General features: G+C 44.9%; 1 protein-coding gene across 4 annotated transcripts in view; it reads left to right on the top strand.

Annotated features, from left to right (window-relative positions):
* LOC118388636 (inositol 1,4,5-trisphosphate receptor type 1) overlaps positions 1–14,884 on the top strand; it is a 160,874-nt gene that overhangs the window by 116,910 nt on the left and 29,080 nt on the right. For 2 of the 4 annotated variants that reach the window (XM_035777897.2, XM_035777895.2), the window contains 9 exons: positions 1,057–1,101; positions 2,626–2,761; positions 4,252–4,439; positions 12,157–12,340; positions 12,531–12,784; positions 13,277–13,477; positions 13,789–13,899; positions 14,401–14,496; positions 14,609–14,752. In XM_035777897.2, the coding sequence (XP_035633790.2) occupies positions 1,057–1,101; positions 2,626–2,761; positions 4,252–4,439; positions 12,157–12,340; positions 12,531–12,784; positions 13,277–13,477; positions 13,789–13,899; positions 14,401–14,496; positions 14,609–14,752 (1,359 nt within the window). Of the gene's footprint in view, positions 1–1,053; positions 1,102–2,625; positions 2,762–4,251; positions 4,440–12,156; positions 12,341–12,530; positions 12,785–13,276; positions 13,478–13,788; positions 13,900–14,400; positions 14,497–14,608; positions 14,753–14,884 lie in introns of all 4 variants that reach the window. The other 2 variants (XM_035777896.2, XM_035777898.2) reach the window with 2 other exon arrangements.

The raw sequence follows: 14,884 nt of genomic DNA, 5'->3' as shown, positions 1-14,884 counted from the left end.
AAATGGAGGGAAGGCATGCAATAGAACAGGGAGCTTTCACAATAAGAGGCACTTCCTAGTTGGATTTCCAGCAGGTTTTCGCCTACAATATCAGTTCTGTTTTACTCAGACAATATTTTGACAGTTTTGGAAAATTTAGAGTGTTTTCTATCCTAATCTGACAATTATATGCATATTCTAGCTTCTGAGCCTGAGAAATAGGCAGTTTAATTTGGGTACCATTTTCATCCAAACATCAAAATACTGCCCCCTACACTCAATAGGTTAATGTAGCCAGTTATAGGCCTGCCCTCAGCCGCCCTTTATTCCCTCCTTCCTTGTTTCAGGGGGGCATGGTTGTGCTGGCAGAGCCCTGTGTTGTGATTTGTTGTGTTATTCTCGCTCTCTTGTTATGGTGACAGATGGGTTTTCTAAGCTCCTGTGTGTCACTGAGCTCCATTATGTAACTCCCTCCCTCTCTCTCTCCCCTCCACCCCTTCCCCATCCACACCTCCCGTTCTAGTGTATCTGCATCTTATGTAATTAACACGATTGCATGGGAGCGTGATCGGACTCCAAACAGTTGTAGCTAGCTAACAGGTACCCTGTACATCCCACTATGTGGCCGCACCTCTCCAAAAGGCCAAGGATCCACATGAAAGAGAAGAGAACCATGGATTACTTTTATTTGTGTTGTCATTTGTACAGTGGTATTGTACTTTGCTGACTGCAATGTTGGTCTGCAGTTCGTTATATGCTGTGGTTCCAGAGAGTGAACTGTTGATTCTCTCCACCCTCCCTTTACTTCCTGATTGATAGTCATCATCACCATGGCTGACCCCTCCCTTTGCTTTGACCCCTCCATAACCTTCACACCACCCCGCTCTAACCAGTCAATGGCATGGCACAACCCTATAGCTGCCTATTTGCAAGTCAATAATTTATAGAATTATTAATAATCTGTTATTAACACTGTGTCTGTGTATGTTGGCCCTACCAATGCTGCATGAGGAATAACCCTGTGTTTGTTTCTGTTGGCCCGCTGTGCTGTGCTAACCCACCTCACTGCACCAGCAGCTGGATCTCAACCAGCCACAGAAAATACTGGATGACCAGAGGAGGGTAGGTACTAATCCTGACTGTAACATGAGCACAACCATAAACCCTTAACCCCAATTTAACCTTAATAAACTACTGGAGGATCCTAACATGAGCATAACATCAGAAAAGGGTAGGTACTAGTGGCCAGGGCCATAACATGACCAAGATAAACCCCTAGTCCTGAACGTAACTCTAACATAACAGAAGCTCACACACATGATCAAGACCGACCGTAGAGATTGCTAGGCTTTCACCCTAGCCTGAACCCCTAACCCATCACTGAACTCAACAGATTACGAACTCCACTGCAGCCCTTACCCTACGGTTGTGGTAAGCTGACTTGGCCTCCTCCATATAATCACGGTTGGCTTAGTGTGTCTGTGTGTGTGTGGAAAGGATGAGCACAAGTGAAGCCTGTATTTCAGTGGCATTCTCTTAGCAGTCAGTTTGTCTCTAACACAAACTGGGTACTGCAATCGAACACAGATGGACCAACTCACACAACATATGCTACCTTCTCACCTCCACACACTTGTTGTCTCGAAGGAAATGGGGAGTGGAAGACAAAGATGTGGAGCGTGATTGGATGTTTGGCTCTCGATGTGTGATTGTGTCGTTTGTTTCACACAATGCCCAAACAATGTCCATTTATCTGCCTCCTGCCGATGACAGATAAGGCTCTGTTCTCCGTAGTGCGTGGGTTAGCCCATCTCTGCTAGCTGGAGCATTACCATGGTAGCAGGCTTTATGTAATGTTGCTCTCATTTTCAAATGCACACCCACGGCTGACTGTAACACACACACACACACACACACACACACACACACACACACACACACACACACACACACTCTACCACCTATCACTCTTTTCCCTCAGTTCCCCTCATGGGAGGTCTGTCAGGTAACGTGTGTGCTGCAGTTGCCGTGGCAATGGCAGAGTCGTGCAGACTCCCATTGGTGGCTGGATGAGTCATCTTTGCTACGTCTTGGGAGGGCAGGCCTGTCTGGAAAAAAAGCTAGGTCCCAAACTCCCAAAGCAGGACGCAGGCTCACTTTTACCAGGGATAGAGATATAACAAGCTTGATGACTTATTTTTACCTGTGTTATTGAGTGTTTATTCAATATGTGAATGAGAATGTTGGGAGAGTAATAACAATATGGACATTTAGCAGATGCTTTATCTACAGCAACGTAGGGAGCCCATGCTGATATCAAACCCATAACCCTGGTGTTTTCAGAAACCTATTCCAACCAAAACAAACGTGCCATCTGAACTCTAATCTTCATCATTGCAGGACTATGTGCGTAACTTAGAGCAGTTCAGTTCATGCACACAATGTTTATTTGGATTGGCTTGGCCTGATCCTGGGAAGCTGCCATATGTCCCTTCCCTCTTCAAACCACTTTAATCAATTCAACTGGGCCTCACTGGCATGATGATGCATATATGGTGCTCATAATGTACACTGTATAATAAACTCCCTCAAGTCTCCTCTCTTACACCATCACACTAATACACCTCCGTTTTCTTCTCTCTGTAGGGTGAGGCGTTGAGGCAGATTCTGGTGAACCGTTACTATGGCAACTTCCATAGTAGGAGTGGTGGGCGGAGGGACAGCCTGACTGCCTTCAGCAACGGAACCCTGGTTCCAGTAGGGCCCAGCAAGAGCCAATCAGGTGAGAGCATCTCTCTGAGAAGATTCCCTATATCTAGTATATAGTATCTCTATCTGTCATCTCCTCTGTCTGTCCTCTTCTCTGTCTGTCTGTCATCTTATTTGTCTCTCTGTTTGTCATCTTGTCTGTCTGTCTCTGTCTATCCTCTTCTCTGTCTCCCTGTCCTCTTCTCTGTCTCCCTGTCCTCTTCTGTCTCTGTCTCCCTGTCCTCTTCTGTCTGTCTGTCCTCTTCTCTGTCTGTCTGTCTGTCCTCTTCTCTGTCTCCCTGTCCTCTTCTTTGTCTCTCTGTCTGTCTTTCTCTCTGTCTACCCATCTTCTCCGTCTGTCCTCTTCTCAGTCTCTCCTCTTCTGTCTCTCGGTCTGTCTGTCCATTGTTTTGGACGAAAAGATTAACTCTCAGGTCATTTTTATCGCATGTTGCATAAATCACCCCACAATCAAATTAGCTTGTTTTGTACATTTTTTTATGTAAGTTGTCACAAACTGTTGTATGAGTAACTTGCCAGATACAAATTAACAAAATGAACCTAAAATGTAAAAAAAATAATAATAATTTTTAAAAAGCAAGAGTTTCTAGTGCACACAAACAAAGCATGGCAACGTTGCATATTCTTTTGACCTAATTCTGAACTCTGGACCTCTGCCCCCTTCCAAAGAAAAGTATCTTTATTTATCTTTATTAGTCATGCAGATAGCACAACTTTGAGAGGTGAAAGTCTGTGCATGGTGGACAGGGAAGTTGATATTGTTCTGCTAAAGAAGTGTATGCATGTCAAGGTTTCTCAAACAGACCTGTTCATTATCTCTCTGTTATATAGGCTTCCTGGTTATCTCCACACACACACACACACACACACACACACACACACACACACACACACACACACACACACACACACACACACACACACACACACACACACACACACACACACACACACACACACACACACACACACACACAATTCTTTACTGCTGAGCTGTAGAGATGTCTAGCTCTGGTCCAGCCCTGTGACTGAGCACAACACTGTTATTTCGTCATGATGAGCAGGTCACTGTGTGATTGATCTGACCAAAATATTGAGGCAATTTATCTCTTCACACAGCTTTTCTCATACAGCTCAGTTGAGGAGAACTACTCTGGCTTTTTGGGGAATGAGGCCTGTTGAATAAACCATGATAAGAGTGTAGCTTATTTCTATGTAGTATTAAGAACATCACCAGGATGCAGAAGTGTATCACACTTAACATGTCACACTTACACCCAAGGCAGTCGCCTACACCCAGGCAGTGTAGGCGACTGCCCTATTTTGCACTCATATTTCGCCAGACATTCCATTGTGAATGAGTAATTTAGAGGTATCTATAGATGACTGTGGTAGTAATATGTTAGATATAAGATTTGAAACCTCTCCTTATCCTTATAAATCAGTAGATCAGGGAAAACCACATTCATAATCCTGACCCTCCACCCCTGTCCCTCCCTTCAGGTCTAGGTGGTCCGGGAGCCCTGAGTCGAGGGGAGATGAGCCTGGCAGAGGTGCAGTGTCACCTGGACAAGGAGGGCGCCTCCGACCTGGTCATCGACCTCATCATGAACACCACCAGTGACCGTGTCTTTCAGGAGAGCATCTTATTGGCCATTGCCCTGCTGGAGGGTGGGAACACCACCATCCAAGTGAGTCAGAGCCAGCTGCCAATCATAAGGATGTGGGTTTGTCAGGAATGACTGAAGCCTAATAAATACCTGAATGATAAATCAAACCAAACATTATTTAAAGTGCATTTCACTACTATAAACAACATACATAATTGGTCCAAACATCCAACACACTTCATAGATGAGGGGGAAAAAAGATAAGTCCTTGGATAGGGACAGTACCAGGGTCTATTCAGGTACTGGCCTGCTCTGACCCTGTACAAGACAGCCATTTTGCATTAGTCCACACCCCTCCCTGCTGCCTTAGAAGGGGTGGCAGGTAGCCTCAAGGTTTGAGCGTTGGGCCAGTAACCAAATGGTTGCTTATTTGAAAACCTGAGCTGATAAGGTGGACAATCTGTCGCTGTGCCCTTGAGCAACGCACTTAGCCCTAATTGCTCTAGGGGCTCTGTACAATGGTGCCCCTGGCTGTGACCCCACTTCCTGCAGGTCGCTCAGGGGAGTTGGAATATGCAAGAAACACATTTCCATTACACACTTGTAACAGGACAAATATAAACACCCCCAAAATTATTATTATTATAGAAGAGAATGACTCAGCATGCCCTACAACACTGCTCTACTTCTCCTGACAGAGCTGAGCACACGATAAAGACCAAGTTTACTGTCAACTTTAAACAGTCCCTTGAGGCACATGACACCTGCTCCATAAAGCCCTCTGGATTGTTTACAATGGAGAAATATGATACTTCTCTGCAAACATAGGAGACATTTAGTTACGTGCGTGTGCATATAAATGTGTGCACAAGCCCGCTGCATTTATGTTTGCTATCAATCTGTCTGTGTTGTCTGTCTGTCTCTGCCTGCCTGTGCTTGCGTAAGCAGGGGCAACTTGCGTAATCAGATTAGGAGGGAGGAAGCCACTCTAGCAGAGATGATGTCCTGACTTCCCACGGCTGCAGCCTGTCTGCCTGTATCCCTCTCTGCCTCACTCCCTGCCTGTTAGCCTGGCTGCTGCAGAGAGAGCACAGAGTATCACGTGACCAGCATTACATAAGGCCTGTGTGAATGAACAATGAGGAATGTCTCGGGCTTAAAAGCATTCCAGCCCCCTCTCTTTCCCTCCCTCTCTTTCTTTCTCGACCCAGACTGGGTCATGCTGGGTCTCTGGAAGTGGGGCAGTAGGGAGAGAGGGGGGGGACTGGAAATAAACTGCTGCTCTTTATTACATAGTTATTTTGTTCTGAAACACTGAGCGGAAATTTAGAGGGGGAAATACTGAAGTATTAGCATGCTAAAAAGGGGAGACATGTTCTCCTAAGTACTTCATGACTTAACATACTGTAGCATTTCATGAATGTAAACCAGCTTGCTAGGCTATGTAATTTGCTTTCTGACCCAGATACTTCTCCAGATGATCACCAACTGTCACCTCTACAAATAACCACTTGACGTCTCTGCAGTTGTCCTCTGTAGTGTTTGGACTGTTCTGTCTCCCAGTAGATTATGAAACCTGAGGACACACTAGAATAGGTCTTTCTAGAAACCTCCAGGTTCACTTTTCGTACTGATGAGCTGGATAATAATCTTCTTAACCCTGGTCTTTGAAGATATATTTATTTAATTATGATAAAGTGGATTTGTCTCTCAAAGAATATTAAGACTATACAAATAGATTTAGATTAATTTGCTGGAGTCCTGACCTCCTATTATTTCTATGAAACACAAACTAATAGCAATGCGCATGTTTGTTGGTCTACTAGCACTCCTCGTTTTCAATGTATCTTTTTAAGAAGGGATCCACTCTGAGGTTTCTTATGTGTTGACGGGTCTATCCCAGACGAGCTTTTCACTACACCCACAATAACATCTGCTAAACACGTGTATGTGACCAATAGAATCTGATTTTGATTTGACAACTCTTCTGGATGGAAGCCTGAGATAGCACTCACACGGTTTACCATTACACCCTGATCTACATACCACACAGAAATAAACCTGACCATGTACTCACTCACCCACTCCCTCAGTCATGCTCAATCTCCTTACTTATACACTCTCCTGCCAGCTTCTAGGCAGGAGTGACTGAGCAACTGTCTTTATACAAAGAAAAGAAAGTTAGCCAAGAACAATACATGTCAGGGGCTCCCGAGTGGCGATCTCAGCGCTAGAGGCCTCGGTGCTAGAGGCGTCACTACATACCCTGGTTCGATTCCAGGCTGTATCACAATCTGCCGTGATCGGGAGTCCCATAGGGTGGTGCACAATTGGCCCAGTGTCGTCCGGGTTAAGGTTTGGCCGAGGTAGGCCGTCATTGAGAATTTGTTCTTAAGTGACTTAGCTAGTTAAAGGTTACATAAAATAAATAAAAACATCAGTCACTTTGCTGCAGGAGACATTAGATTGTTCCTGCCTGCCACACTCTTCCTTCCTGTGACGGCTACTGTTGGCACAAAGGGAGGGAAAGGTTTTGTGTGTGTGCGTGGTTATTGTGTTGTGATGTGACATTTCAGCAGTGGTCGGGCACCTGACGTGAAACCAGAAGTCATGCTGCTCGTTTGCCTTCCAGGAGGCATCCATAGTCTGACTGCACACTGAAGAACCAATGCCACACCAATAAAGGCTTCTTTGTGCTAACATGGAAGGAAGGAAGTTAGTAAGTTCGGGATGGTGAGGTTCCTCTCTGGGTTTTAGTCCTGAGTTACTGGGTAAGATGATTGACAAGACACAAGGTCATCTGTCCTATTCTATTCTGTCGAGTCTGTGATTTTGTTCAAGCTTCCATTGTCAGGGGAGGGTCAGAGTGACAGAAGAGTAGAAGATGAAGGAACAGAGAAGAGATAAGACAAGAGTTCAGAGAAGAGGATAGCAGGAAGAAGGAAGCAAGAGGCTCGTTTTGGGTAAGAGAGGACAAAAGGCTGTAAGTGAAGAAAATGATTCAGTGGAGAGAGAAGGCAAAAGGAAGAGAGACGCGGAGGAGTGCTGCAATTCCAGTTAGTCTATGTGTGGCGCTGCCTGACGTGAATTAGGGAGAGAGAGAGAGTGGGAACGAGAGGGAGCGCTGTTATAAATAGCTGTTATATAACATCCCTTTGTTGATGCCAAGTGGCGGAACGGAAGGAGAGAAGGGAAAGCGCTGTGACCTTGTTTTTCAGAGCCCCCGCCTCGCCCTGCCACGCCTAAATCTCATTCCGCTTGGGGTTAGTCTCCATGGTTACAGACAGTCTCTCTGTTTACCCAACACTCCAGGGAGCCCCTGAGACTCCCCATCCCTCACTTCCCTCTCGCTCTCTCCTCCTCTGCCCTCCTCCTCACCATCACTCCATTTTCTACTCCTCCACCACCATGTCTGTCTTAACATCCTCAACATCAATCTGTCGAGCGTTGTCTCTTTTCCAGAACAATTTTTCTAAGTCCGGTCTAAACACAGATGTCTTTTTAATACTCCTGCCAAAACAATGTACTTGTAGGAAACACTATCTCTCTATTCTACTAATGTCTTCTAATAATAGGGGGATGTTTTGACCACGCTGAAATGCAGAAGAAAGAAAGACCATATTACTTCTACCATCATGTTGTTGCAAAGTGCATGGTTCGGCAACAACTAATGTGTACAGTGTGTGATGCATACAATGCAATCACACACAATGCAAACTTTGTTTTGAATCAATTGTGGCGAGGGAGACCCTTTAGGACCCTCTAGGATTTAGAACAGCTCAGGTCAAGTCCGCTCTTCGAAAGGGTCTAAGCCTCTGAGTGAGTGAGATCCATCACAACCAAACTGTAGCGTGAACATTACCTCGGAAAACTCCACCAAAACCACCAACCTCCACCAGGCCTGTTATATATGGCAACACCACCACATTTGAGTGCCATTTGCTCATAGATGGGGATGCCCTAGTGAGAGGAAGCATGTTAACAAAAGAGTGGAGAATGAATGTGGTTATTATATAAGAGAAATGTAGTTTGAGAGCGCTTGCGTATGTGTGACACAGAACATTTCACACTGTCCTTCAAAGCTGGTATGTTTTGATGGAGACAGCTCACCGACATTTCAATACATTTTTATTTATTTATTTAACCTTTTATTTAACTAGGCAAGTCAGTTAAGAACAAATTCTTATTTACAATGACAGCCTACCCCGGCCAAACCCGGACGACGGCGGGGCAATTGTGTACCGCCCTTTGGGACTCCTGCATCTCCCAACTGAGATGTAATTCCTTAGACCGGTGTGTGTGTGTTATGTAAGCTATCCAGGGTTAGAGGCAGGAGGGGAGGAGTAGGGGGGCTGTGAAGAGCTCTTGTCTCCGCTAGGATCAGTGTAATCGCTGTGTGTGTTATCCTGGCCAAGGCCCCACCGGTGAAGCCTACCCCCTCCTCCCTCACCCCCCTCAGGCCCCAATGTCCCACCCACGCCTGTGCGAGAAAGAGAGCTGGGAAGGGGAGAGTTTTTTTTTTTCTTTTTACAGTCTCTGGGAGAGATGAATGTGGAGAGAGACAGGCACGAACACTCCAGCCCCCCACACACTTCTGTGGTTTGCCAGGTTGTGAGGTTCAGTTAATCCCCCCTCTCTGCCTCTGCACTATCCACTCTGTCATCAAGTTATTTATTGCACTGGATCTTGCTGGATAGCACGCACACTCGCCCCGCACCACCACCCCTACTCTCCTCCATCCCACACCCCTTCACCCTGACTGGTGGCAGAGGGTGTACGTGCGAGTGGTCTGCTGCACAGTGGTGGGGGTGGGGGTAGGGGTGGGTGGGGCCTGGGGGATTTGGAGTCTGCTGCCCAGGGGGCATAAGTACACAATGATGTCATTGTTGATTTGGAGTAGAGGAGGGTGTAGGGAGAAGTCACTGATTTTGGGTTTAAGCTGGGCAGATCTGTCATTGGAATACCTGATGACAAAACATAATACTGTTTTATTCAGACTGCATAATCCTTTGATACTGAGGAAAGACTGCTGGCTAGACACTAGTATGTTATCAGTTTCACTAAACTTTAGATATACTTTTTGATAGTAAGTGAGCAAGGTACTATCCCATTAAATGTTGGCTTGGATACTTGGAAAATGCTATCTTTACAACCACACTGATCCGTGGTGACCTACATATTTGAGAAGACATTATTTCTGTGACTTATGACAATGTATATGAGCAACATTGTAACATATTTTGCCCAAGCTTTTAAGCAGAGTTTATTAATGCTGCAGATTACTCCACGACTGTGTGTGTGCATTGTTGTACGATTCCGCATTCTCTGTGTGTGCTTGTGTACAGTATGGTGTGTCAGTGGGTTCACTTAGCTATCTCCTGTAGTATGAGATTCCCTTGTATTCAGACAATTAAGGTTAGCAAACTCAGGGCTCTTTACCAAGGAGGAATGGCATGTTTCATTCATTTCACATGTCTAACATTGTGTTACTGAACGCCCTCATGCCAGCAAGCGTTCCATACTCATCTCTCTGTTTAAATATGACATAAAATGGAGTTTGTCCATTTGGTTTAATCTACAAATTATTTGTTTTTCAACCTCGCATGTCAACACGCACGCACACATACACACACGCTTAAACCAGCCCTAAAGCACACAACCACTACCCCAGTTTAAGACTTCACACCTAACCTAGAAAAAAAGCAAGTTATGCAACAAGCTTTTTAGAGCTAGCCTAGATACCAACTCTGATAACATTTACCCACCCCTTCCTCAACCACTCGCTCACTTCGTCCCCATTTCTCCCTACCTCCCTTACTCCATTTCCCTTTTCTCATTGAATTTTTTGTTAATCTCGCCCCTTTTCTTAACTCTTTTCTGCTTCCTGTCTGTCTTTGTCTCTCCCTCCCTTATTCCCTTCCTCTCTTCTTCTTTCCTCCCTTCCTCCCTCTATCTGAGTAAGTAGGGTAGGCTTCTCCCTCTCATGTCATATTCACCCTGAGCATTGGGCATGTTCTGCCACTGGGTCAGAGTCTCTCCTCCTCTCCCTCCAAGTAGACTGTGACCAGATAACAGCTCTTACCAACCCCCCATTCCAGGGAAATAGGACAGCACAGATCTCATTGCAGTCAGGGGTTAGAATGTGCTCCCATTTAGCTTGAATGTGACCCCCACAGAATAAAGAGTCCAAGTCCAAACTGTGGTCTCTCCACTGAGGTTCTGTAACCACATGAGATAATAATAATCCATTTATTTTATATTGCAATAATCATTACAAGAAGAATCTGTCGCTTTAAAACAGAATAAATAAACAATTTAACCAAACATCTGTATGGATCTGGCAGTGTTTTGGCAATGGTCTTCCACAGCTTTAGATGACAGGCAGTTCAGAAAGGGTAGTATCTTGATGGCACAGTCAAAGCCTTAACAGGGTTTTTTCCTTCCCTTCTTTAGTGTTTGCTGAGGCTGACTGTGGTCATGGTGTAATGGTGCTTTGCATGCATGGGGCACACAGAGATCGAGACAAGAGTAAGAAAGAAAGAAAGAAAGAAAGAAAGAAAGAAAGAAAGAAAGAAAGAAAGAAAGAAAGAAGCTTTGCGCACACTCTTGGCATTCTCTCAACCAGCTTCACCTGGAATGCTTTTCCAAAACTTTTTAATGTTTGTTCTTTCCTTATAACTAATTTCTGTGTTCTATTCATGTACTGTTCTATAAACAAATGTGTTTGCAAGTGGCTGACTGTACAAATCCTCACTATCAGTAGCTGCAATTTGGCAGCACACCCAGACCTTGTTTTCAGAACAAACAAAATATATCTTAGTTTCAAGGTCTCAGTTTAGAGAGAAGAAACCTGGTGAGATATTGCTCAGTCAAATGTTATGAATATTGATTGGTCTGTCACATGAATGAAAATATCATGCAAATATAACTTGTCTGTGTATATCCGTATATAAGACAATTGCTGGGACTGCACAGGCAGAGCTTCTGACACATTCACTATGGTGCATTAAGTTTGTTGGAACCTCCAGCGCGCTGACAAATAAACAATGATTAATTTAAGATTAACTTAGTGTCCCTGTGTAAGAATTTCATTGACACACTCTTGAAGGAGTTCCCACATATGCTGAGCACTTGTTGGCTGCTTATCCTTCACTCTGCGGTCCAACTCATCCCTAACCATCTCAATTGGGTTGAGGACGGGTGATTGTGGAGGCCAGGTCATCTGATGCAGCACTCCATCACTCTCCTTCTTGGTCAAATACCCCGCTTCACCATTTGGCAGTGTGACAGACAATTTTGGGTTGCCCGAATCAAACAAGTTGTCTAAATAGGTGACTTTAGGTCATCTCCATGGTAATATTCAGTGTTACAGTAACTACATACATTACCAGAATTGCCCTTGTAGCAGAAAGTGTATACGTTTATGATATGTACTTGGTGGTACTGTATACACAGTAGTGCAGACCTGTCTTATTTTGATCAATTTGAATTACCTGAACCTTTGTTTAGCGAAAGGGACATTTAGCAGATGCTTTTATCCAAAGCTGTCTTACAGTTATCACATGTATTGTTGTCATGCAGGAATCGAACCCAGAACTGTGGTATTGCGAACACTATATGCTGCAAGTAACCAACTGAGCCATCAACAATAACGCCTAGTGTACTCAATTTGGTGAAGAAGGCTACACACAACAATACACAAGCATTCACATGACGGAAATGAACGTTCCTTCCTTGTTATTTACAACAAAAGGTTAAGTTACTTCCCAGTACCTTTACTTGGCTTCCTTTGTACTAGCGTTCCTTCTTCTGCCGTCTGACGGAGGACAAGAAGTCTGAGAAGTTTTTCCGGGTATTCTACGACCGGATGAAGCTGGCCCAGCTGGAGATCAAAGCCACTGTGACAGTCAACACCAGCGACCTCGGCAACAGAAAGAGGGACGACGACGCCCCCGACAAGGAAGTGCCCATCCGCAAGAAAGGTCAGAGGTCAACTTCTTTTATTGTCAGTTATTGCATTTTAAGAGAGTAGGATGAAGTTACCCCTAGACACTGATCTAAGGTTTGTTTTTCTCTGAACACTTTAGCAATAAATACTAGCTGCCACAAAGAAGTCTTCATTTTATCCCCAGTACCTAGTTTGGTTTCTCTGTCCTCCCTGTGTCTCTGCAGCCAAAGACTCAGCGGTGGTGGTGACAGAGGAAGCGAGAGAGCAGCTGCTGGAGGCATCGTCGGCCACTAAGAAAGCCTTCAACTCGTACCGCCGTGAGGCTGACCCAGAGGACCATTTCTCGGCGGCAGACGGCACGCCCAGCGCCGGGGACAAGAGCCAGGAAGATGGAGAGATGAGCTTCATCATTGTCATCATGCAGCCTATCCTGCGCTTCCTCCAGCTGCTCTGTGAGAACCACAACCGAGACCTGCAGGTCAGTTATTCAGCCTAGCCTCTTAGCAGGACAAGTCATGTTCTATGGCAATAGTTATGAAGTCCACTGCTATGTCTTTAGTTCGCAGTGGTCGATTGTGTAAGTCACTCTGGATAAGAATGTCTGCTAAATGACCAAAATGTAAATGTTAGGACTTTCTGCGTAGTCAGTACATGATATGGGAGTCATGAGATCGATGGTTCTATTCACTAATGGAGGCCTGGTGGTCACGTCTCCAATCTAACTGTTAGCTCAACACTATGGCGCTGATTACCCAGTGACTCATGGATAGATATTCTCTGTGTTTTAAGGAGTCAGGGTCATCCTGTCCTCAGTTTGATGTTAACTGGAATGTTCTTTAGTTCGGAGTCACACTTTCAATGCACATTTGCCTTTTAATACGTAATGTAATTTTTTCTGAATTAAATCAAAAATGTTATGTATAAAATGTGCAAACCGCTGTATTCTTACCCTCCCTTGGTCCCTCTCCAGAACTTTCTGCGGTGTCAGAACAATAAGAACAACTATAATCTGGTGTGTGAGACGCTGCAGTTCCTGGACTGTATCTGTGGCAGCACCACGGGAGGCCTGGGTCTACTGGGCCTCTACATCAATGAGAAGAATGTGGCTCTCATCAACCAGACAGTGGAGAGCCTGACCGAGTACTGCCAAGGACCCTGCCACGAGAACCAGGTACTGGCCTTTAGAACCACAGCTATGTATGGGCTCTTGTCATTAGAACCAACTAACTGTGGGCCTGTGTCATTTTGTCATTCGAACTACAAACAGATACAGTGGGCCCATCCCGTAAGAACTAGCTACAAGCACATATGCATACCATATGAAGCAGTTATGGACTCCTATCCTGGGTCCACTTCTATTGTCATCCATACTACTAATACTGTCTATGGATAGGTTGAGAGGGCCCTGACATGGATAACTAGTGACCCTAGTGTAGTCCATGCAGCGCGTTTATAAAATGGACTTGTATTGTTTCCTTGCAGAACTGCATCGCCACCCATGAGTCCAATGGCATTGACATCATCATCGCCCTGATCCTGAATGACATCAACCCACTGGGGAAGAAGAGGATGGACCTGGTGCTTGAACTCAAGGTGAGGCCTCCCTCTCAAAGGGTTTTGGTCACAAGTAGTGCGCTATATGGGGAATAGGGTGCCATTTTGGACATAGGCTGGGTCTCCACACTGGAGCTAGTGGTAAAGCTACTTTACTCCCTACTCTAGTAGATACTCTATCCTGGAGTGGAACTTCACAAACAGTGTGCTGCTGCTTTTGAAACCTAGACAACTCATGAATCTCTCCTCAGCTAGCTCCTTTGGTGCCAAACCAAATATCTGCAGATTGCATTTTCCCTCTAAGCCTTGTGGATTCTGCCTGTTTTCTTTGGAAGGAGGAACAGAAAAGGCTTAGAAAGATTTGATCTTCAACTTTATACGCATCTCATGACTATGACATAACGTTTGCATGATAACAAACCATTATCTCAGTTATTTCTCTATTTCTCTCTCTCTCTCTGCAGTGTTTTTAGTGTAATGAGGATGTCTTATTAAAGACATAAGTTTTTTTGTAAGTGTCTCTCTCTCTCTCTCTCTCAGAACAATGCCTCTAAATTGTTGTTGGCTATCATGGAGAGTCGCCATGACAGTGAGAATGCTGAGAGAATCCTGTACAACATGAGACCTAAGGAGCTGGTGAGCCTGTTTCCCCCCCCCCAAAAAAAATCTAAATTGCACCCATAAGTCTCCCCACACAGGTATAGGCCAATGAAGGTAATGGTTGTCTGGGTGGTGGTGAGATCCTCAGGTGGATGTGATCAAGAAGGCCTACCTGCAGGGAGAGGTGGAGTTTGAGGATCCCGAAGAGGATGACGACAGCGGGGAGGAGGAGGAGCATGATGCTGCCTCCCCCAGGAACGTGGGCCACAACATCTACATCTTGGCCCACCAGGTAGAAGACAGGGTCTAGTTTACCATAATGACACCTTTAGAAGCACATAGTTTTTTGAATAACCAACCATTTGATCCACAATTGATTGATATTACATTCAACTATTGGACCCAACCATTTGATCCAACCATT

Source organism: Oncorhynchus keta, chromosome 10, assembly GCF_023373465.1.
Source record: "Oncorhynchus keta strain PuntledgeMale-10-30-2019 chromosome 10, Oket_V2, whole genome shotgun sequence".
NCBI lineage: Eukaryota > Metazoa > Chordata > Actinopteri > Salmoniformes > Salmonidae > Oncorhynchus > Oncorhynchus keta.
The sequence above is the reverse complement of the archived record's forward strand: the minus strand, read 5'-3'. Positions and strand labels throughout refer to the sequence as shown.